At 37.8% G+C, this 23,580-nt stretch overlaps 5 protein-coding genes and 1 non-coding gene across 8 annotated transcripts; 2 read left to right on the top strand and 4 right to left on the bottom strand.

Annotated features, from left to right (window-relative positions):
* The first annotated feature begins 153 nt into the window (after positions 1-153).
* Positions 154-3,054, top strand: LOC110851004 (N-acetylglucosamine-6-phosphate deacetylase). Its single transcript, XM_022098628.2, has 8 exons — positions 154-826; positions 1,469-1,608; positions 1,677-1,811; positions 1,881-2,010; positions 2,076-2,164; positions 2,236-2,380; positions 2,440-2,616; positions 2,699-3,054. The coding sequence occupies exons 1-8, from the start codon at positions 595-597 to the stop codon at positions 2,944-2,946; spliced, it is 1,296 nt and encodes a 431-aa protein (XP_021954320.1). The 5' UTR covers positions 154-594; the 3' UTR covers positions 2,947-3,054.
* An 84-nt stretch (positions 3,055-3,138) lies between these two features.
* LOC110851021 (60S ribosomal protein L31) lies at positions 3,139-4,217 on the bottom strand. The gene is made up of 3 exons (XM_022098647.2): positions 4,062-4,217; positions 3,742-3,962; positions 3,139-3,383 (listed from the first exon to the last, which is right to left on the bottom strand). Exons 2-3 carry the CDS (start codon positions 3,960-3,962, stop codon positions 3,236-3,238), a joined length of 369 nt encoding a protein of 122 aa, XP_021954339.1. The 5' UTR covers positions 4,062-4,217; the 3' UTR covers positions 3,139-3,235.
* Positions 3,519-3,648, bottom strand: LOC118436123. The gene has a single exon (XR_004835224.1). It is a non-coding gene; the product is annotated as a small nucleolar RNA snoR639/H1 (small nucleolar RNA).
* Positions 4,218-4,568: 351 nt separating the features above from the next.
* On the top strand, positions 4,569-6,745 carry LOC110851062 (histone deacetylase complex subunit SAP30 homolog). The gene is made up of 5 exons (XM_022098698.2): positions 4,569-4,783; positions 4,881-5,031; positions 5,103-5,335; positions 5,409-5,618; positions 5,692-6,745. Exons 2-5 carry the CDS (start codon positions 4,932-4,934, stop codon positions 5,863-5,865), a joined length of 717 nt encoding a protein of 238 aa, XP_021954390.1. The 5' UTR covers positions 4,569-4,783; positions 4,881-4,931; the 3' UTR covers positions 5,866-6,745.
* Positions 6,746-7,426: 681 nt separating this feature from the next.
* Positions 7,427-11,296, bottom strand: LOC110850912 (calcium uptake protein 1 homolog, mitochondrial). Of its 2 annotated transcripts, XM_022098515.2 has the most exons (11): positions 10,701-11,296; positions 10,438-10,615; positions 10,189-10,351; positions 10,068-10,105; positions 9,731-9,739; positions 8,718-8,832; positions 8,485-8,645; positions 8,166-8,407; positions 7,972-8,105; positions 7,799-7,888; positions 7,427-7,731 (listed from the first exon to the last, which is right to left on the bottom strand). In XM_022098515.2, the coding sequence occupies exons 1-11, from the start codon at positions 11,102-11,104 to the stop codon at positions 7,589-7,591; spliced, it is 1,677 nt and encodes a 558-aa protein (XP_021954207.1). In that variant the 5' UTR covers positions 11,105-11,296; the 3' UTR covers positions 7,427-7,588. The 2 variants fall into 2 exon arrangements, with proteins under 2 accessions (XP_021954207.1, XP_021954208.1); XM_022098516.2 differs by lacking the exon at positions 9,731-9,739 and having other exon boundaries at positions 10,701-11,295.
* Positions 11,297-11,680: 384 nt separating this feature from the next.
* On the bottom strand, positions 11,681-23,025 carry LOC110850790 (protein krueppel). Of its 2 annotated transcripts, XM_035852733.1 has the most exons (4): positions 22,820-23,025; positions 18,342-18,559; positions 15,894-17,619; positions 11,681-15,728 (listed from the first exon to the last, which is right to left on the bottom strand). In XM_035852733.1, exon 3 carries the CDS (start codon positions 17,544-17,546, stop codon positions 15,897-15,899), a length of 1,650 nt encoding a protein of 549 aa, XP_035708626.1. In that variant the 5' UTR covers positions 17,547-17,619; positions 18,342-18,559; positions 22,820-23,025; the 3' UTR covers positions 11,681-15,728; positions 15,894-15,896. The 2 variants fall into 2 exon arrangements, with proteins under 2 accessions (XP_035708626.1, XP_021954046.1); XM_022098354.2 differs by lacking the exon at positions 22,820-23,025 and having other exon boundaries at positions 18,342-19,256.
* Positions 23,026-23,580: the final 555 nt, after the last annotated feature.

Raw genomic sequence — 23,580 nt, forward strand, 5'->3', positions numbered from 1 at the left:
TTGTACTCGATTTAGATACATTATGACAGTCATATGACTTTCATATGTTAAATTTATTATTGATTGTGAAGCACTGCATGCACCACACAAAAACACGACACGATCATGATAGTCGCATTTAAATCCCAGGCACTCTAATTACATAAAACGAGGTCTCTCTGGCCAGTGCGGCTGACAAGATCAAGAACCACTGGAAGTTTATCATCATTCATCTCTTGTACATCACCGTACATCAATAATATAGAGCTTTCGATGATATAGGAAGCCCACTAGCTCAATAATATCATACGAGTCGGTTCATTTATTTAGACAGCCAGACACAAGAGATCAAATCAAAGCCATTCAGGCAGAACAGAACAGCTCGAAATAATAATTGCACACTACATTTGACGTGATTCGGGAGGACACTTGAATCAACCATTTCCTTGACACAGTTGATTCTAAATACCAAACCAACTGTTGGGCCAGCAGCTAATTAGAAAAACAAAAAAACATAAAGTTTGCATAGTTGCATCATCAACGCGACAGAATCGAGAAGAAGCTGTAGTTATATTGTGCCACCAAGTAAATCAAATTTCTTCTCCGGCAGATCTGATGGTGAACATGAAGAATTCGACGACTACCAGTGGGAACGGCCCCATCGTCAAGTTTCATAATTGTCTCATTCTCAGGAACCATGAGTTGATCAATGACGAGCTCTGGATCAGTGGTTCCAATATTATTGACCCCGAGTCCTTGTTTTACAACGAGAAGATCTTACCAGACCAAGTCGTGGATTGCAAGGGGGCAATAATTTCACCCGGTTTTATTGATGTACAACTTAACGGTGAGTACATATTTATGGTTTCATATTCAGTCCATGCTGTACTAATATGCATTCACGTCAGTTGGTTATATTTTAAAATTGATTTGTACAATGGCAGTAAAGACAGTTCTGCAAGTAAGAAATATTTAAGAGTGGCGACTATTTTGATAATGGTCGAGACTTTTGGGATATAAAAAAATATATCGAATTTCAAGCACGTCTCGGCAATTATGAAGAGAGAAGGATGTACCTAAGTACATAAGTTGTGCTGGTGAAACTGCTTGTTATTTGCGTAACCGTGTAAGGCTGGCTGTAAATTGAGACGAATGAGCAGAGAAACCACGATCAGCTCGAATAGAAACCCAACTTGTCAACCTGGTCTGCATTTTACACGAGGCCTTTGCTTTGTAAATGGACTTTGCTTATATGTACGACATGCTTCACCACTCTCACTAATAATAAAATGCAATTCCCAACAGCAAGTTCCAACTAAGGATAAGATAATAACATGATTCTGTTACGCCCACTATTTTACGTATGATTGCACCGTGCAATTTGCGCGATACATAGACAATTTCCGGTTAAAAATCCAAGTAGTTGGTTACATTAAGTTAATTGAAAATGCTCTTCAGTTAATCAATGCATCCACTAATTTATTTGCAGGCGGGTTTGGTGTCGACTTTTCATACGATGTGGACACCGTCAACGTTGGGATTATGACTGTGGCCAAGGGGATTTTGGCCCATGGAGTCACGTCATTTTGCCCCACATTAGTGTCATCTCATCCCCACGTCTATACCAAGGTATGCTCAAAAGAAATATGTATACATACGCCAAAGGTACGATGATCATTATGTTCAAAATTTGCAAGGTTTTGCCACACCTGAAGCGATGCGTGGGGGGAAAACATGGGGCGGAGGTGCTCGGAGCCCATGTCGAAGGACCCTTCATAAATCCAGAGAAGAAAGGAGCTCATGACCAGGCAACCATGCAGACTTTCAAAAATGTATGTCAAAAATTGTAAAAGACGGTTTGAAAGTTAGATTACCCTTTAAATACCTTCGTGTTTGTCTAGGGAATGGAATCTATAAGAGAAGTGTATCAACACATTGATTCAATTTGTATGATAACTCTCGCCCCCGAACTGCCAAATGCGATCAAAGTCTGCATAGAGCTGAATGAAATTGGAGTCATTGTTTCCGTTGGTGCGATAAAATAATAATATCTATTTGTCATGTTATGAATATGCTTTAACTTATGTAATTGACAGGTCATTCCATGGCAAATATTGCTCAAGGAGAGCTTGCCGTTAACAACGGAGCATCTTTCATCACTCATCTCTTTAATGCTATGTTGCCTGTAATAGAATTACAATTTTTCTAAGCATTAAAATGGAAAGCACTTAATGAAACATTTGATTTGCAATACAGTTCCATCACCGTGATCCAGGCCTGGTAGGTCTTCTCGGGTCAGAAAACCTACCTCCAGGGAAAATAATTTACTATGGAATTATTGCTGATGGAAATCATACCCATCCATCCACCACGCGAATTGCTTATAGATCTTATCCCAAAGGTAAGAAAAACCACAGGGCCTGAACGAATATAAGCATTTATTTTGTATTTTTCTTCTAGGAATTGTTTTGGTGACGGATGCCTGTTCTGCTATGGGATTATCCAACGGAGTATACCACATTGGCCAACAGGTTATCGAAGTTACGGGAACAAAAGCTTTCGTTCAGGGGACGAATACTTTGGCTGGGAGTGTGGCCACGATGGTTTCTTGCATCCAATATTTTTGGGCGACAACTAGTACGCTGATTGAATAAAATATCAAAAAAACAATGCAAACAATTTCGATGGACATAAATTAAATTGTGAAATGATGATACAGAATGCACACTTGTGGAAGCGTTGGAAGCCGCAACTCTTCATCCAGCAACACTTCTCAAGATTGAGAAGCATAAAGGAACTCTTGCCTTTGGTTCCGATGCGGATTTTGTCTTCTTAAAACCTAACACGTTGGACGTAATTTCTACTTGGATTGGTGGACAGTGTGTCTACCAGAATGATAAGTTTGATGAATTGATAACAACTTCTGAGAACTGTAGTGTCAGCAAGAAGAAGTCCTCCAATTCTTAAAGATTAGCTAATGAAATGAACTGTACTATTTTAAATATATGCAGAATTCTTTTGAACAAGAATGACATGTATCCTTAATTAAATTGTAATAAAAAAAATGAAAACTAATTGTAAGTCTACACAATGCGATGCATCGAAGAAAAATCCTACTCGCTGTGTTGCAACAGAAAATTTAGTCAGAATCAGAACTCATTGTTAATTTTTAAATCAAAGCGACTTTATTTTAATGATGCAACTATTGACATCCAGTCCAGTTAACACAGGAGTAATAAAAACGCTCGAATTAAGATTACTTTGAAGACTCGGCGTTGAGGGTCTGAAGTCCTTTGTAGCTGGAAACGGGGACGTAAGTTACTATGGTGTACAGCTTGTGAACCGAATCTTCATCGTCGTTCCTCCTCCGTTCAAGCTTGATTCTAAGTCGGAAGGGTACATTTCTGGAAATAACGTAACAAATAAAAATCATTAACCTAGTCAACGCCCCCTCCAATCCACACAAAATATGTCATCTCAAAAATTCGTAAATTATGAAGACATTTAAAACCCTTAATTAGCATGTACAATTCTATTATTGTCCCAGTATTTCCTTGGGATGTTGACTATAGATTAGGTCACAACCCTACACATAACTGCATTCATGTTCCCACTATGAACCACACTTGAACAAAGTATATTTTCAAATGTCGGCTTAATTTGTGGGGTACCCTTATCCACCTCTTATCATCATCATTGTCATACCCTTCAACATGCAATAACAATTAGCTAACGACTTAGGAGGAAGACCTGGTGACTCACCTAACTCCCCTAGACCAAACTTGTTTATTGACCGTCTCTTCAATTCGGACGTCGGCTGTTCCCATTTGCTGCATGGCGAATTTTCTGATCTCGGTGATGGCGCGAGGTGCCCTGCGCTTAAACCTGATCCCGTGAAGTCGCTTATGGAGGTTGATGGTGTAAACTCGGCTCAACACCTCATTAATGGTCGATTTCTTCTTTTCGCCCTTCTGCTTCGCCATCTAAAATTTCCGACAAAATCCCAATTAAAATAACTACTCAACTTCACCAACCACTAATTCACACCCTTCCCCCACCACACTCAATAGTACGTTAGTTACCTTAAAATTTACGAAGATTTCCTAACAAAAAATTTGGAAAATTACTCTCAGGGAGCTTAGTGCAACCGGGTTGCTTTCGCAGTAAGAAGGCAGAAGTGAAAGAAAACGTGGTCGGTCTGTCTAATGGGACCAATTCGCTCAACAGAGTGCCCACCGGCTCAGCCTCGTTGCACGAGTGGAGATCAGGTGGCGACACTAATCCCACCAAACCAACAGCAACCACCATGAAAATTATGTGAATGAAATGATACGACTTAAAAAGTCTCATCCTGCATTCCTGAAATTTATTTGATCAAAATGAGACAAAATTAGCCTGAATTGACCAAAACTAACCACTGTTTGAGTTGTGACCAATTCAAAGAATTCGACCCTCTACGTCTTTTTTGGTGTCCTTTGGCAAGAAGGTGGAAAAGAGGACGTGGAAAGTGAGGCTGGCAACTTGAGACTTGAATATTAAAAAACCAAAAAGCCATGTATTGTATTGGATGGAGGGAAAGGCTAGAACGTAGAAGCCTCATTTTGACAAGTCCATGTTGCCGAGGGTAAAATCAAAGTTTGTTGATTTGATGCTTTGAAAGGAATCTTCTTTATGCACAGGTTGCATAAAATTCGAATTATATCAACCAGCATTCAAATTTAGTGAGTTATTTTTTTGTGGGTGTTACCACTTGGTTGTTACATAAGTGACGAGAGGAGAAGATTGTTTAAAAGTTTTAAAAAAGGTAGGTTATTATTTGTGATGATCATTTTCCCAATTCAAAATTTCCTAAAGTCGTTACTCAGTTTATATATTTAATCCCATATTTTTCTGACTTGTAGCTTACTTACACCCGTGTCAATTGATCCCATATTGCAAAGAAGAAAGTGACCATGAATGGTGCCGGAAGTGGAGGAGGGCAGTACATTAGTGAAGACGATTTTGACGACTATAAGCAGTCACCAGCCCATACGTCATCATCCTATTATCCAGGTAATCTATAATGATTTTTGTATAGGTGTCAAAATATTGTTAAAGTAATGTTGGGCTTAATTTGTCATCAGGCTCTGGAAACCCAGTCTCTTCCGCGGCTCATCAAGGTGGTTCAGGTTCGGGCAGTCAAGGTTTAAACTATTCTTCAGGCACAGGAGGAGGTGGGGGAGGAGGGAGAAACCAAATTTGTTGCTTAGTGGATGACGGGAAGAGATGTAATAGATTTGCAGGGAATGCCAGTTACAGTAAAAGGATTCAGAAAACAGTTTACTACAAAAGACTCAAATTGGAAACTGATTTGAACGTAAGTTGAGGAAGGGAGAAGCTACGTCATTTTATAATACGCTCATTATCATGATTCCGTTGTTTATATTTAGGCAACTCACATTTATATTTGTGACTATCATAAAATGGTCATCCAAAATGCAAGATCTCGACAGAAAAAGGATTCAGATGACGAAATGAACGATGGGGATGACATACCGGAGGTGGATCTTTTCCAACTTCAGGTTAATACGCTGCGACGATACAAAAAACACTTCAAAATCCCAAGTCGTCCTGGACTGAACAAAGCCCAGCTAGCGGATGTAAGTTGATATTATGAATAATTGCCATACTTTGGGATGATCTACTAATTTATAGAACCTTGTTCTTACATAGATTCTCATGCGTCACTTTAAGACTATCCCCGTTATGGAGAAGGAGACGGTCACTTATTTCATCTATATGATCAAGTCAGAAAAGAACAAATTAGACAATCCCTCCACCAGAGCCAATGAGCCCCCCGGAAGTGGAAATGGAAGTGGGAATTCAGAGTTTGCTGATAGATACTGACAAAAGCAAGTTTTTAGATAGCCATAATTACAGGGTTACTTGTCAACCATTTATACAATGCAGTTTACATTACTTACCACTTACGTCAGAGTATCCATATTTTTTCATTGCCGTTCTATGTGATGATTTCATGGCTACAAAAGCACAAATTGTAGGCTCGTGCATATTTACGAGACCTAATGCGATTAGATAAACGCCAAAGCAGTACAGGAAGAGGTCCGGTCGAGTGGTCGACAAATTTTGAGGGGGAAAGCTGGATTTTTTTTACATAGAAATGGTCTGCTCATTCAAGTTGATATATGAGTCGACCCTAGATCATTCATTTTAACAACTGGGATTTAAAGTACCTCACCGTACGTAGTGGGTACCGAGTAGCGTGATTGGCGACCAATATTCTGTCGACCAATGGGGTGTCGATGTTTGTAGACCACTTGTCACCAACCCCCGACAGGAAATATACTGGAAAAATTCAATACTGAAATTTACAAAATCTAATTTTGAAATTTTCCAACCATAAACTGAGGATGAGTTCTGTATTTTTTTGCCTTGTTGGTGTAAATATATTAGGTCCAATAATACTTACAATTTGTAAATCTATGTGTTCGTGTTATTATGATTTATTATACATCACTTAAATTATGATATATATTATTTTTTAAATACATTATATTTGTTCCAATATTTGAGGTATTCTAATCTATTTATTAAGGCAAATTTTAAGACTATTGATGATTATTCGAATGCGAGCAATATATTTTTCCCAATTTTTGCCTATTTCTCATCTAAATTTCGACAGGTTTGTTAAAGCAAGCAAGTTTGTGAACTCTCCCAAATATTTTATGTTTATGAATAAATGATTATATACGTTCTATCCGCTCAAGCTTCGGTTATATTAATGATTTTATTAACCATATTGTTTGACTCAGGAGGAGAGCTTCACCACCTGCCCCTCTCAGATCTTGATGTGCTTTGCATATGTGGTAGGGTCCTATGAGTGTGCTATAACCCTGAAGTGGTTTCACTCCATGGCCACATTTGCGCCCGCCACACCCACTCAAAGGCGCCAAAAACACGAAAAAAGCCCTGTTTTCACTTGTTCAAACCCTCGCCAAAAATCCAATTTTGCTCGGATTTTGGTAAAATTTACATTTTTGTAATCCCAGATACTTGTTTGATCATATCCAGTAGCAATCTCAACTTTTTTGAAATTTTAGGGAATTTTCGGGCTGATGAATTATTCGAAAAAATTCAAAATTTCAAAAAAGTAGAGATTGCTACTGGATATGATCAAGCAAGTATCTGGGATTACAAAAATGTAAATTTTACCAAAATCCGAGCAAAATTGGATTTTTGGCGAGGGTTTGAACAAGTTAAAACAGGGCTTTTTTCGTGTTTTTGGCGCCTTTGAGTGGGTGTGGCGGGCGCAAATGTGGCCATGGAGTGAAACCACTTCAGGGTTATAGTACACTCATGGGACCCTACCACATATGCAAAGCACATCAAGATCTGAGAGGGGCAGGTGGTGAAGCTCCCCTCCTCAGTTAAGTAACAATAAGGGCACAATAATTTGTGGGTAGCAGCTCGAAGTAACAAGTACATTCTGTTAATGTGCTAGACTAGATATCATAAAGTGTAGAGAGATATTGCACTTTAACGAGAAACTAATTTTCGAAACAAGAAAGGAAATTGTATTATTGTAACAAATTCATGTTGGCATTGTTGTTCAGAAAGGCAGTGATTCTTTTGCACATCGGCCCGTGGATCGAAGTAACTTGAAAAATCCAGTATCCTTCGGCTTTTCCAACCCTCGCATCAACCTGTTCTTCATGACTGCAACAAATTCGCGATTACTAAGCTGTCCATCCACTAAAATAATATTTCGAAATTAAATTGTTAATCATAAATAGGGTAGATTTTGAATACTACTACTTACTGTTCTCATCAAAGAGAGTGAATACAACGTCCACAATGTGATCAGACAGTTCAACGTGAGCCACTGTTCTCGCAACGTGTTTCAATGTAGCTGAAATTCGACAATATTTATAAAAACGTCATTTCCATGTTGAGTAGTATATGCATTCTTATATTTAATATTTAGGGTCATACATTGATCAATCGCAGCACCAGCGATATGGTAAAAGGTTAACGCCGTATCCACATCGTTTATATTGCTGAGTAGATGGAAGAATTTCTGATAGTCATCAAGTGACACTCCAGTTGCGTACTCTTTGTCCTTGCACCTACAAGAAATCACATTTTTGAATTTGCGAATGCGAGCAATTATTACCAAGAAAAATTACTTTCTCTTGACTCGCTTTAGCATGCGGGCCTTCTTTTTGGGAGGATATCCCGCATAGGCAAGAAGTAGTTCTGCAAAATCAGTTTCGTTGATTTTGCCATTGTCATTAGGTTCCTTTCTTTTAAACTCCAATTTCAAAATTTCTGTTTGAAGTTGCATCTGAAACTCGAGGAACTTCTCAATTGTTAATTTTTCTCTGCGAGTGGTTCCGAAAAAGTATGAATTCAGGGCAGAATTCATTTCCTGTGTTTGAAGAATGTACAAATTTACATTATTATTCTATCATAATGTAATTTATTTCCAAATAATTGTTGTCTAACCCGTAAACTGTTGACAGAAACGGAATGTTCCCTGTGTCTAGCACCAATACTTGTCCTTTGTCTGATTAACGCAGTGACTTTTTCAAACTCTTCAACATCCACGTCTCCGTCTCCATTCAGGTCAAACATGCGAAATGCGATCTCAAAGTGACGTCGGGATGCTGAAAGAATTTTAAAAAAAACGTCAAACATGAAGGACAAAAGTCAGTCTGTTTATTTGAATCCATACTTACTTGATAAAACCGTGAGGAGAAAGACATAATCGGAAAATGAAATGAGACCAGCACTCCCCAACTTGTAAAAAATACTGTCCCGGTGTAAGTCGAGTTCCAATAATTTTCCGGCTTGCTACAAGTTTAAGTTACATTTGAGATGCACACGATAATATAAAAACCAAAATTTGTGTAAAGAACACGTCATTCAATTTCAACAAATCCAGACGACATGCATTTAAACTGGAAACGAAATATTTTGGAAACATGATCTATTAGTAACATTTCTAATTAAGAAAGGAATGCAGAGACTATGAAAAATCTACAGTGAAGGTTAATAACAATTGGCTGGGACAGAGCAACAATAAAATGCATACCATATCAGTGCATATTGAGTGAATATGAGTATTTGTGTTATTACGTAATGTTACTATATAGCAAGGGGGTTATAATTGTTTGTCACAGAAAAAGAGTAATTTGATCACATGATTCAGAGTAATTAATAGTAACAATAATATTTAGTGGGGAGACAACATAATTATGTCAAGAATATTCTGACCAAACTAAGGAAAACATCACTGCTGGTCAGATTATGGTTGGGATTTGGCCCTGAAACATTTTATAATTGTTGGGTTAGATATAGAAATTTTGACCGAGATTGAACGAGAAAGAAGTGTGACATTTTAATAATGGGTAAAAAAGATGGGATTTTGTGTTAAAGATACAGGTTAGACGTTAGATTAGAGGCCAGGTTATATCTTAAAGTGCTGTGGGGGGTGAAACTACTTGCACGTAATAAACTGCTTGATTGGATTAGTATTAACAAGTGAGTATAAACGAAGAACGAATAATAAATTTGGTAAGAAGCCATTCAATGAACTCTCAAGACAGGAAAGTGGTTGTTATAAAATGTATTATTAACAAATGAAGATGCATCAAATGGAAATAAAACGGAACGTCAATTAAACAACTTGTGCATCTTTACAAAGAGTATTGATGGATGTGCAGAGAGAAAGAGAGAATGGCGAGGTTACCTCCCGACACTGTGAAAGTAAGGCAACATTGACCAAGAAGATGATTAGAGTGGATAGAAGACAGTACAGGAGAAGTAGGTAGAGAATATATAGTAGATAGAGAAAGAGGACAAGAGAGAGACAGAGAGACATCATATCATCATAAGTCAAAGTCATATGTACATATAGATAGATAGATATATAGACAGACAGACATTTAAATTGTGCTGTGTTGATTCGAATCGTAATGAATTAATGAATAATTATGGGAATATATTTTGTAGCTCAGTCAGTCGCTCAATTCTTATGTGAGAAAGTGAAATGAAAGTAATTTATCCCCAGAAAATTAGAAACATACTTTTGGGTCGTAGCGTTTGAATTGGTCCAATCCCAAACCTAGAACATTGAGACGCAAAATCAGTATTGAATCACTCACACAATCGAGAATTAATAATGTAAATCTGAATATAACGATATACCATCCGGTTGTTTAATTCCAGGAGTGATCGATCGGAGAAAGTCATCTGGCGTCATGAATATCTCCGTTTCTCCATTGACATGAACTACTTGCAAGGATGCAAAATATCTAAATGTTTTATCTGGGGTTGAGTACTGTCGAATTCTGTTCTCGTACTCGATTATCTATAAACAATCATCAACATTTTTAATGAAGCTGCTTGGAATTACCCAAACTACATTCAACTTAACTACATTTTAATTTATATTACTTTTCTATCTCGAAACCCAACTTTTGCAGATTTCTTTTTTGAAAGTTCTTTTCCTCCTTCGGAACTAGAATCCTCATGTTCGGACTCGTCCCCCACCGCAACTTTGTCCTTTTTACTCGGTTCTGGGGGAGATGCAGCGTCCACTCTGGGAAACTCAATGTCGTACTTGTCAAATAAGCTTGAAAAACAATAATCAGTTTCAATAATTTGTACCAAAAATGCAAACCATGGGCCAAATAATGTATTTATAATTTTGAACTTACTACTCCCAATCGACCCTGAGCAAGATCATGCTGATGATGATGAACCAGAGGATTCCCGACGTGAAGGCGGACGGAGGGATCGGTTTGTGACCAAAGTTGCTGTAACCCCCCATGTGCTTATCATGCTTCATCCCCCTTCGCCCAAAATAAAGAATTTCCAACTCGGGAGGAAACAAATTGACTGTGTTGACCACACCCTTCGTAGTCCAAGGTCCAGCCCTGAAAGCGGCATCACCATCCCTTTTCTGGAGATATGGGCGTGTTGCAAGTGCTGGGATTGATGTTCTGAGGGCTCTAAGGTGAGACGATGTGGAAAATGACGAAGACGTCGATCCCTCCTGAGCCCATCGTCCAATTGCTGAAAGGACTTGTGCTCTTGTACGCGTGTTTAATATCCAGTACATTACTGGTTATCGAGAGTTGTTTTGGCGATAAGACTTTCAACGTTAGCTTTAGTTCATAGTTTTAGTATTTTAAATAATAATAATTGATCACCCCATCGAACGACAACTTTTTCACAAAAACAACACGAGGGGACTGGCGGTGAAGTGGAGATTTTCTCCGCTGTTGTGATCTGTATTTGTACTTCTCTCTGCTGGTGAACATGAAAATACTCTCAGCTCTCAGCTATATGGACGGACACGGGCTTGAATATACCTACGATGCAGTGTGGATAAAAATCAATATATTTCTCTCGCATTGCGAGATTCCCATCTATCTATAAGCTTGAGTGATTTTCAGTTATTTTTCGGAAATGTTATTCTTGGAAACAATGTAAACTTAAAAAAATATCAAAGTGTGTGAAGTGGTCCGAGATTTGTAGTGGATAATAAATGAGGAATGGTGAGGGTGAGACTGCATGGGTTTGTTATGGTGCATAAAAGTAATATGATTTTTTTTAATTTGATGATTAAGTATTTTTATGCTATGATGTGCAGATAATTGATAAATGACTCTCATAACTCCATAAATCCATAAAAATTAACACACATGAGGTAGAAAAATTTATTATAGTTCACAGATCACGGATACAATTCGTACTAACTATATAGCATATGTGACAAAAGCAATAAATAGGAACTCTTTATTATTGTACTTAATAATAAATCCAATGTTTAAGTTTCATGATTTTACTCATTCTCGTAGCATAACCAATATTGGAATAATAACAATATTCAAAATCAAATCGTTCGATATATTCGAGATAAATAATAATAATTGTTATTAATAATTATTATTATACACCGGTTGTAAAATATTTTGTTCAAAAATCAATCATTATAAATAACAAACTGATTTATAAACTCAGGTAGATAAGGTAAAGGAATGCTTCATAATCTCAGAGACATGTTCACATAAATCATTACGTATTCTTTCACGATACGTTTTCAAGAACGACCTATGCACTACGAAAATTTTACAAATTCGAAAGCGTATCGTAAATTGAATCGACCATTATTATGACTTCCTCGTAAATTCATCCATGAGTATAAGATGGGATGATAATGAGAAAATGTGATTTCCGTTTTTATACGATTCGATTCATTTAAGAGGTTTGACGTGTGTTTTTCATAAGAACTAGCAATAAATTGTTGTTTAATTATACCATTAAGAAACTATCTACTGGATACATTACTCTTGTACAAAATAGCTATTGTTTTAATACTATTGCATAATATATATATATATTTTCAATATTCTGTCGTGCTTCAGTAGTCGTAATACCCGTACTGATGAATGATAGTGAAGTGACACACTTATGAAAAATTTCATAAGATTACCCGTATTCATTTCATTTCAGTTACATTGTTGCTTATTTCATTGACTTAAATTATTATTGAACTTATAATAAAGTATTGTTATTTTACTATTACTATTGTTCACTAATAGTTGTATGATGTAGTTATTTATTATTAGGTATAAAAACCAATAACTTTCAATGTATCCTAGTTTAACCCGTTTTCCCGTTTAGTCACGCCACAAACACATGCAACACGACCGATTAGCTCACAGTTACTTATACTTACTTAAATATTCAAGTAGGACGCGTTATCAATTACTAATAATGTTATTATTATCTTCAATTTTACAAAGCAGGAGAGATGTTTAACCAAAAAACAAAACAAGAAGATGACGAGTACAAGGCGAGAACTTTTCAGTCTTATCGTTGACACTGACAAAAAAGACATTTCGACAGAAGAGTTTTTTTGTATTGAGATATTTGTTCAGAATGAGTTATAGTTGAGACCATTTTTCATCAGTCTTCATCAATTTCTTACGAAAATACACCACTAACTACTATTGAATAATACAAGGCGACAAGACAGCAGCATTATTATTGTTTGTTCTTCCTCTGAGATATATGTTTTTTATGTACCTTCTTACATGTAATGTAGTAATATTAAAGATTAATGAGGTAGGTCGTTACAAATCATTATTGATTTAAAAAGCGAGTACATTTTGGCACAAAGTTCTCCAGGATCATATTATTACTAACGTTTTCTTACAGTCGATACTAAGTTTTTGACTGATATATAGTACTATAATATATATGTATATATCTATATATATAAATATGGCATCATCAGATTATGTATTACTGATTACTACTAACGATTGAACGTGAGGAACTGTGGGTTTCAAAATCATCGTCATTATTTGAGATTTTTCTATCGCATTGTGATCGCTTTATTCTTTGCTATGCGTAGAGAATGAAAAAGAATGACAGACAGGCATGAAGGGTATGAAAAAGCAAGCTGGCATTTTTTAATCAAAATTCCCAAGTTTTTTTCCTATCTGAGGCCTTTCTTCTAATCTATTTATTTTTCCACTACTGTTAGCTCAAAGTATTTGTTATGGACTTGAACAATGACAGAAACTTTTGATTTTACCCAAAAATCATGGACCTCTTTTATCATTATTTTTACATAATAGAAATTCTTAAAGGAAATCAATCCAAAAAGTGAATAAATTAAAAATCTCTAAAGAATGATTTTTCCAGTACCTAGAGTTTACCAGTCCTTGAACCTTGAAAGGCTTTATAATATGACATGTTGGCACGATGTGTCAATCACCGGTAGTGTAAGGTTTGAACATAGTTGATACTTGTAGGCAAACCCTATACCCACTCCATTCCATTGTTGTGTGTGTTCACCCACCCAGAAATTTTTGCATAAGAAGATGAAATGAATGGAAGTAAAGTCTTTGAATATGTATTTCTATATTTTTTTGATTAAAAAATTATTTTGCTTTAGAAATTGACGAATTTATGGAATGGAGTTGATTTGGTTGGGGAGAAGGCCAAGAAATAAGTTAATTTACTTCTACTTCACCGAGACAGTCGCCTGAATTGACAGGTACACATTTTAGTTTATATAATATGGATTGGACCTTATGTTAACTACATTTTCACCTCACCGGACAATGTATCATAGGTTTATCAGTACTTTAGTGTTCACTGGAATAAACTTGATTTTGATTGTGTGTCTTTTTAGAGTTGACGAGGAGACAATAGAGACAAGAAATAAGAGTTTGACAATCTGGCATATACGACGAATCACAGTTTTTCAGGAAAACCGTATTATATTTAAAGTTATTATTGGTACTGAGTTTGACACCGGGAGTCACATTGAGACACTCGTTTCTTTTGGAGGAATGTTTTTCACTGGGTTGATCATGAACAATAATTCAATAATCCCACATATTATTATGAGAATAATTCTACCTACCTACTTGTTAAGTCACCGGAGGTAATTTTAGGAAAAAACCTGAACGATTGTTTCAGTACAGTAATGTTTCTTTTTTAAAGTTCAAAGAAGGTGGAGATTGAGAAAATATTTAAGCTGATTCCCATTCCATTCAAATTGATTGGTCACGAGGAAGTATTCACCGAGAATATGGAAATGTGTAGCACTACGAGTGTAAATATGTATATTACATACAAGATAAATTATTTATGCTAACTTACTGTTAACTAACTACTGCAATAGTTATTGTAGTGTTCAATATTTCAATATAGAATATATTTATGTATATACAAGTTCTTCTAGTCGCTTATGATGACGTTCTCCCTAATGTAATACCCGTATTGATTCCATAATTGGCATTGATTAGCATCAATCAAATGCAAAAATATTATGAGGATCTCTCATTGCATTAGGCTTGCTAAAAGTTGCGATCTCCGCAATAAAATTTACACCCATTCTTGACTCTAAAATGTATATGGTAACGATTAATAATGAGGACACATATTATTAATAGGAACTCTACTCCGCGCAAAGGTACATTCTTTTACATTTGTCCAAAAGACAAAAACCCGTAATTTTTGTGAATCACCGTCACGTTGGTTCATTGATCAGATGTGCATATATTATATACTTTCTACTGATATATAAAATGACAAAATTAAATCACAAATTTTTCAATAACAAGTAAATGAGGTAGCTTGTTGGCTGAATATTCAGCACTCGTTTCTTTTAGGAATGACTGGTTGATACTTTGACATGTCTAAATGCCATGTATTTATGTATGCATATCACCAGCAGCAGCTAGAGGTAAACTAGACGCTCTTCTGTTTCATATTCTCAAATAAAATTAATAAATAAATACTCGGAAATCATTGTGTTTTCATACATGTACTAACTATTCTACGATAATCTTCCCTTTGCAATAGCATGATATTTCATATATGAACCCGTATTCGTTGCTTATACTTTAGTTAGATAACTTTTCTTTCTTTCTTCTCTCATGAATTTCTCCCTTGCTCAATTATTATAGTAATTCTTTACCGGGGTACAAATTTGAAGCAGGATGATACCGGAGACAGACGTCACTTTTGGACTTGGATCGACGACGACGACAGAAAATTCCTCTTAAGGGATGACAACAAGTAAAACCAAGAAAAAATGTTGATCAAGAACCGAGTTGTTGTATTGGCAGCCGTGATGATGGCGGATGGACAATGGATGCTGGTGGTGAATGAATGAATGAGATGAGATTGTGCTGTAGGTTGGTTGTTTTTCAACTAAGCTGGAAAGGGGAAAATCGAGACCAAGTAAGTTTTGGACATTGCCTCACGCACAAATATACACATTAAATAGTGAGACAGAGAGGAGAGTACTATTGTATGGACAACTTTCCCTTCTTTCTTTCTCCTCGCTGCCTCAGATGTGAATGTTATGTTGATCTTATTACCTTTCACCCCTGGGACGGGGATGGATGTTCGTCTGAGTCATTCTTTCCCGTGCTGCTGTCTGCAGTTCCACTCTTCTCCTCGTCGCTATAGTCGTATTCTATGTGCTCATTGCTGGACACGGAGTGACAATACGGGCCCAGAGACCCTCGCGACCCTCCACTCGGACTAGGAGACCCACTGACGCTGGAATGACTCCCACACCCACTTCCGCTAAAATTCCTATTCCTCCCCCCAAGCGTACTCCCCCCGGAAGAACCCACGCTCAAATCTTCAGGTTGGGTCTGCTCCGGCAAGGCGGACATGAAGGAATCGTCCAATTCTTCCAGCCCTGAAGTGACCGCAGTCGCAACAGGAAGTCCAGCTACCCGGATGATCCGTCTAGTCTCCCTTGATTTGCGTTCTCGCTGCTTGCTATTATTGTTGTTATTATTGGAGGTTGGAGGGGAGATGTCCGGAGGTGAGTGGGGGAACGGGAAGCCCTCGCTGTTCTTGACACATTTGTGCTGCGTGAGATGGTGGCGACGACGGAATCGCATCGTACAGACTTCACAATAGTATGGCTTTTGTCCTTTATGAATGAGCATGTGAGCCTTGAGTTGGTTGGAATCGGAAAATCTCGAGTCGCACAGTTCACAAGAGTATGGCCTTTCTCCCGTGTGGACCCTCAAGTGGCGACGGAGATTGGCCACTTGAACAAACTGCTTGTCACAATGGGTACAATTGTACGGCTTTTCACCCGTGTGAAGACGCATATGTGTTTTCAGATGATGATCTCGGGTGAACCGTTTGTTGCAGATTTTGCAAAAGTAGGGCTTTTCCCCTGTATGAGTGCGCTCATGATTTTGTAGGACGTGTTTGTAGCCAAAGCATCGGGCGCAGATGGGACAAGTGAACACCTTATCTCGAGATTGCTGCTGCTGATTTGATTGTTGCTGTTGGTTTGAAACACTGTCTTGGTGCTGTTGCTGCTGCTGCTGTTGTTGAGAGGAATTATTACTCTTGTTCTTTTTGTTCTTGTTATTCGTCACGTTATTATTAGTGGGACTGATGTTGATATCAATAGTAGTGGAAACTACTCGATTTTCGGACACTTTTCTCTGCCTGGTATTATTACTACTGTTTGCCTTGTTATTCTTCTTATTCTTGCTGCTAGTGATGTTATTGTTGTTGAGGGAAAGGTTATTGATGCTGGAGACGACCCGATTTCCGGAGATTTTCCTCTGCCTATTATTATTCTCGTTGTTCTTGTTGTTGTTCTCTTCATTTACCCAGGAGGAGAGGATGTCCAGTTGTGTGGTGGGCATCGAAGTCAGCGTCGTAAGTCCGTTAACAGGCAGTGTGGGGGAGTAAGTGCAAAGTCGTGGAGCGGAGTTGGGGACGCTGATGGGCAGTGGGATAGGAAGTTGGAATCTGGTCCCTGGATTGGCGGCGGCGAGGCTGGCGAGAAGGTGGGCCGAGTAGAAGGGATCTAATACTGTGATGCCTTGCGAGGTGTTGATTAGCTGAAGACCTGAGAATGGTGGCGAAGGGATGCTGGAGGTCACCAAGTGTTGCAATTCTTGGTCATGCATCATCTTATCTGGCCCCATGGCGTGAGGGTGATGATGTGCAGTTTCTCCGCCACCATCTCCTCGCATCGTCATCTCCTTCATCGTCACGGCCGTTGCGGCCAGACTGACCAGACGGTAGAATAGGGAAGATGATCACCACCTATTCTTGTTGCCTCTAAAGAAACCAAATAGAACAACGGGTCCTCTTTAAAAAAATATGCCTCCTCACATTTTCATCATCCAAGAAATTTCCAATTGTGCATGGTTGGCCAGTTTCTTTAAAGTAGAGAGAGAAGAATAAGAGAATAAGAGGAGAAGAAGGGATGCATGGATCCGTTGGAAAAGCGAAATCTTTTTAAAAATTGTTTAACCCAAGCGTATTATTGTGTTTTTATGCTGAGCTGATGACTGACACAGATGCTGCTGAAAATGTCTATCCTTTTGCAGGTTTTGGTGGAAGTACGGCACAACAAGTAAGTAATAAGGTTTCAGCTAAAAAGGCCTTATTTCATCATAATCCCTTCTCCTCTTTTCCTTTTCTCTCCTCAAAGCAACAGTTCATTCAAGGAAAGGTTCAAGATTATTCAGAAAAGGTTAAATGGGCACAAAGAATGGGTTTTTGAGGTTTTGCTTCATTTTACTCCTTTTCACCTTCTTTTACGACTCTTCTGCCATTGCCTTCATCCAGCAGAAATCCTACTTCCTACCATAATATGCAACTTACGCCACAACCACCTTGGCCTTGTTAACTCAAAAACCTTGACCGTCAACTCTCTCTTCTTCCCTTCCTCTATTATTATTTGTATATGCATTGCCTCTCTCCATCCATCCAGCCTGCATTCTCTCACCCAAAAACATAATTATGACTAATCAAAAAAATACACAATAATAACTTACTTGTTTTTTACGCAATCCAGAACCAAAAAAAATCCAGACTCCAATACTTCCAATCCCACAGAGCAGAAGATTAACAAATTATTTTACGCACTTTTTGATGTCTCATCACCGTCCAAAGAAAATCCAACTGCTTTACAGACTCCACGGAATCGTCTCACTTGCACTCACTTGATCACACCAAGATTCTTCTTCTTCTTCCAAGACGACGACGCACGCAACTAGGATAACAGAGGAATAATGTCGTCACCAGTGAGGAAAAACTGACCAGTGTAACAACTATCTCTTGGCAGGAGGAGGAGGAGGAGTAGGAGAGGAAGAATATCGTATGATAAGTAAAACTGGTTAAATATTTGTACGTTGATAAAGTGAAGTGCGTAGAATGGGGATAAGGTTTGAGGAGGATGTTGGGGTAGAGCAGGAGCGGAGAGAAGAGGAGATGACAACACAGGGGCAGACGAGCAACTGATTACTTTTTTCTCTTTGTTGACTCTGATTCCTACCAGAAGAGAAGACGGCCTTTTCCTCCATTTTTACCAACATCCAGCCTCGCTCGGTCGTTAGTTATATATTTATATGACATAACAGGATAGGATTCAGCAGAGATGTAGAAAAAGGTACGGAAAAAGGAGAGAAGTGGTTGTAGAAAAACCAAAGAGGGCTGTTTTGGATTTATCATGGATCGAGTATTTGCTCAGCCTTGCCTAAAAATTTACGAGTTGTGCAAGGATTTAGGAGAAGGATGATGTATAAAGGAATAGGTTGACTGGTTGGTTGGTTAGGTTATTATGGGTCTCTCAGGTTTTTGGGAACTTATTGAATTTAAGGGACATTTTTGCATGCATTCATCCATAAGTGGTATTTAGGAGCTGACGACGGCGACGCAAGTACGACCCTATATGCTACCACAACCACCCTTCATTTTTGCTGCTGGGGGTAGTTTCGCTTGTTTTGCTGGGTCTACTTCAGGGAAATCTCTAAAAGTTTCTAAAAAAAACTTGTGCCACTCACACTCATGGAAAGAGAGAGAGAGAGCTTTGCTAGTACGGCTTCTGCTGCTGGTCACCCCAACCAAGCAGGAAACAAGGACGTAGAAAGCAGAGAGACAATTTGGTAATGTATAACCAACCCCTCAAGGAATTTCCCTTTAATGTTCCATTCGTGGAGAAAGAGAAAGACGGAGGCGAGGACGAGGAAGGAAAATCAAAATCGTGAGGCTGGGTGGTTGGTGCAAGTGGGAAATTTTTGCTAGGGTTAGAACTCGGAGGGTTAGCTTGCGTACCGTTATATATAATATGATGATGGTAAGTAATGGATGGAAAGTGCATCTCGAAGATGTAACAAAAAACAGTTCTTTCCAGTTTTCTCCCCTTCCTCTTCCTCTCCTCGGTGGTGGTGGAAATCAGTCAGTCACTGGATATTGCGAGTTGGACCACTTAGTCCAGCTATTGCACACTCAAAGATGTTTAACCCCTACGACGACGACGAGAGCCAATGCCCATGGATGTTGCTTTTAGCAGTTACCCAGCAACCAGATGTCCCTACCACAATCCTCTCCATCACAATCCTCCCGAATAACGGGGTAGTAGTAGGAGACCCACACAAGCGTTTCGAAACACTCGGATTATTATTTTTTTACATTATTACGCAAGCAGTCTTAGTAGTGATAGGAAATCGGGGAAGGACTCGCAGGCGGAAAAAAAATTATGAGACCAAGTTCTCCTGGTCAATCCAACGAATTCATACCCTTTAAATATTATGCACACTTTGACAAAAATTCCTTTCCTCCTTGAGCAAATCACGAAATCAGATAAATCAACAACTCGCTCACATATATATTCTTCTCACATTCTCCAGAGTTTGATGCTTCCACCACTTTTACATAAAGCCAATTTTCTTCACACGTTTGCAAAACTGAATTCCACAGAGCAACGAACGAAAAACACGGGCAACTGACCTTCTTTGTCCCTTTAAAAGGTGGAAAGACAGAAAATTAACATTTTAGGGTTTTCTCTAATACACACACTGCCTTATCACTCTAACCATACTGCATGTATGTATGTACATATGGACAACACGCCACACACGATTCTTTCAAATGAGCAAAAATTCAAATCAAATCTTCGGGATCAACCGTTTCTAATCGTGTTCATTCAATCATTTACATCTCTCTTTTCAACAATATAAATATAATGATAGAGAGATACGCACCACGATCCGTATTTGCTCTGCATTGTGCGAACAGCATACAAGAGAACGTTCCCGACTGCTTATCGAGTTCAGGGTACCCACTACGTTTTAAAAAGAAATGATACAAGGGCCATATATGAAGGATTCATTCATATTTTCGTTTAAAACTCATACTTGAGGCCATGGCGTGGCACCAAATTCGCATGAATTTATTATGAAACTGCCATAACTTTTGAAATCATGGATGGATTTGGAAAATTGTTGTGAAAATAATCAGGAAAAATTGAATCTTCACACGAAAGTAAAATTAACTTTTCATTTTTTTTCATTTTGAGATTTTCTTAAAAATGGGGTTACAAAAATTTATGCAAATTTCTCATTGTTCATTTATTTCATAAAATCTAGATTCGTGTAATCATTTTAATTTCAAAATTTTGAAAATCTCACATAAACTTTAGAAGTTTGAAATAGATAAAAAAATAAGATTTAGACGGAAATGTGAATGAATGCTTCATCTAGGGCCCTTAACTCAATATACAATTGGGAACCATCCCTTGTAAGAACTTGAGCATGTACATGCATGTTAAATTCAGAAAAATATAGGGCTGACGATTAAAGGAAAAAATAGTAACGAATCACAAAAGTTATTAACTTATTCCATATAGTTCTTCCCATAACAATTCTGTCTGGATCAGGATATGGATGGTTGAAGGAATGAACCACCGGACATTTATATTTTTAGGGATAAAACTGATTCCTACCAACTTTAGTTTCGCTTTTTGCCATTTACTTCATCATCATCCCTTTTGCCCCATCCTCCACATGCAGCAATCACCCTTCAGCACCAGGCAATCATGCACGCTTATAATAATGCATGTATTTTATTTTATAGGAATAATGCATCGTGTCCCTGTTCTTCCTTCACAATGGCGAGTTATCATAAAATAAAAGTGATAGTGATACTGGGTTCAGATAGCTCCAAATAATAATTTATGGTCCTTCTCCTTCCGTCTCATCAAACATGGAGTATTGCCCATTATTCAACACAACCCATCGTCCGTCCGTCCACCCATGCCATGATTTTTTCTGCAAAGAACCCCAATTTTATTTTACATCAAGTGTTCTCCTACATACTGCTGGCCATAAAGTGCAAAGAGGAGACGAGATGCAAAGTAGTGCTTCCCATGCACATAAAACATACAATTCTGAAGAGAGATCAGTTGTTAAAATAATAAAGCAGGATCAGGAATGATGATCCCATGTCAGAGGAAAGCGACCCGAATTTGACCCAATCGACCGAGCGAGTATTATGCAGAGGACAAAAGAAGTGAATTGGTGGACCCTTATTAGAATAAAAAAGGTCGTCGTCGTCGTCCTCCTCCTCATCGTGTAGTCTGCATTCTCTCATCTCGGCAATCAACAATAAAATCCTCATTACTCAATCTCGGCCCTTGTCATTGTCACTGTCACCTCGTCGTCACATCTCATGTCAACGCATTATTATTACACAACTACGCTTACATAATATGTACGCTTTTGCACCAGAACACCCAGCAAAAAAACATGGAAATAAAATTAGGGAAAACTTTTACTGCTGCATACATACATATTTTTCCATGCAAACAATTTTAGTGTATGTTTCCAGAAAAAATACCCTGTAGGACGTCTTTTTGTTTTACGATTGAACATACTTTCGATTTTTACGGGAAAACTGACATGAAAACTTGTTTTCGGTAGTAGAGTTTATTTTTGAATTATGCAAAACTAAAATTAATTTAACACGTACAAGTAAAAACAGTGGAACTAAACCGTTACAACGCATTGCACCAAAGGGGTCAAAGCAGTGTGTAGTAAGTCAAAATAACTGAGGTGTCGCAGGCCAAAACGGGTATCATATTCTTTTTTAGAGTTAAAAACATGTTAAAATTGACATGTATCACAGTATTTTCTCATTTTCCCCCAATTCCACACCCCCTCAGCGGAGAATGGGTGAGACAGTTAATTTATATTGGTTTATAGTTCCCACTAAAAATTACAGAAACATGTATGCAAAAAACCGCATCTCCAAATTTGCATCCGTTCTTTATTTATCGGACAGATATACAGACAGAGATAACGAGCTTATAAAAGGCTTTCACCCCTTAATAACAAGATGTTTGACAAATATCACTTAAAATGTTGACAACATAGAATGTGTCCTGCATATACTTCCCTGACATATGCAAGTAAATGAGAAAAATAGAAAACTTTTCTAAGAAAATTAATTATATGAATATAAAAGTTTTTCTCACCTATTAAAAGTTGGCCTGATAGCATGTATTAATTTCCCCAAAAGTCAAGCACACACCTCTATTTGAACTCACGTGTCTTTACAACAAGGCACAATTAATTGAGATTACTTGATAATCAATCACAAATGTAATCACCTTATTGTTTTTACATCGAGACAGAACACCAACAAGAGCTTGGAATGCCGACAGAAAAGTAAAAGCGATACGGGTTCCAGCGAACTGGAGAAGGCAACACAGAGTTAGCTGGTTGCAAACAAAGCATTATGTCAGTATGCAAAAATAAATTGCACATTTTAAACCCTAGTATGTAGAAGAGAACGATGACTACATTTCATTTTCATTTCTACAATCAATCCTCATATACATACATACCTATCCTTCGAGTTCCCTTCATAAATATTTTTATAGAATCAGCTTTGCACCTTATTGTGGTCCAGAGAAATGGGTTCTTGGAGTAACCACGAATTTAAAATAACCAAATCTTCAAAAGGTTGTGTTCACAAGAAATACAATATGTGTGAAATGCAAATCCAAACCACACTGGTCACCCCGACAATACTTTCGGTTGATAATACATAAAGGCGAAATTTTTAGTTTCATGCAAAATTTGGCATGGACCTTCGTCTATACGTATATGCTGTATTATATATCATCAAGTCCCGTTCTGATCGTTATAAATTTTCCAGGAGAAGTCAAAAACTATGTAAATTGCTTATGCTAATAGTAAGCTAAAGTATAGTTTAAAAAAAAGCTGGATATAT

The sequence above is a fragment of the Folsomia candida genome, unplaced genomic scaffold (genome assembly GCF_002217175.1).
Source record: "Folsomia candida strain VU population unplaced genomic scaffold, ASM221717v1 Fcan01_Sc006, whole genome shotgun sequence".
NCBI lineage: Eukaryota > Metazoa > Arthropoda > Collembola > Entomobryomorpha > Isotomidae > Folsomia > Folsomia candida.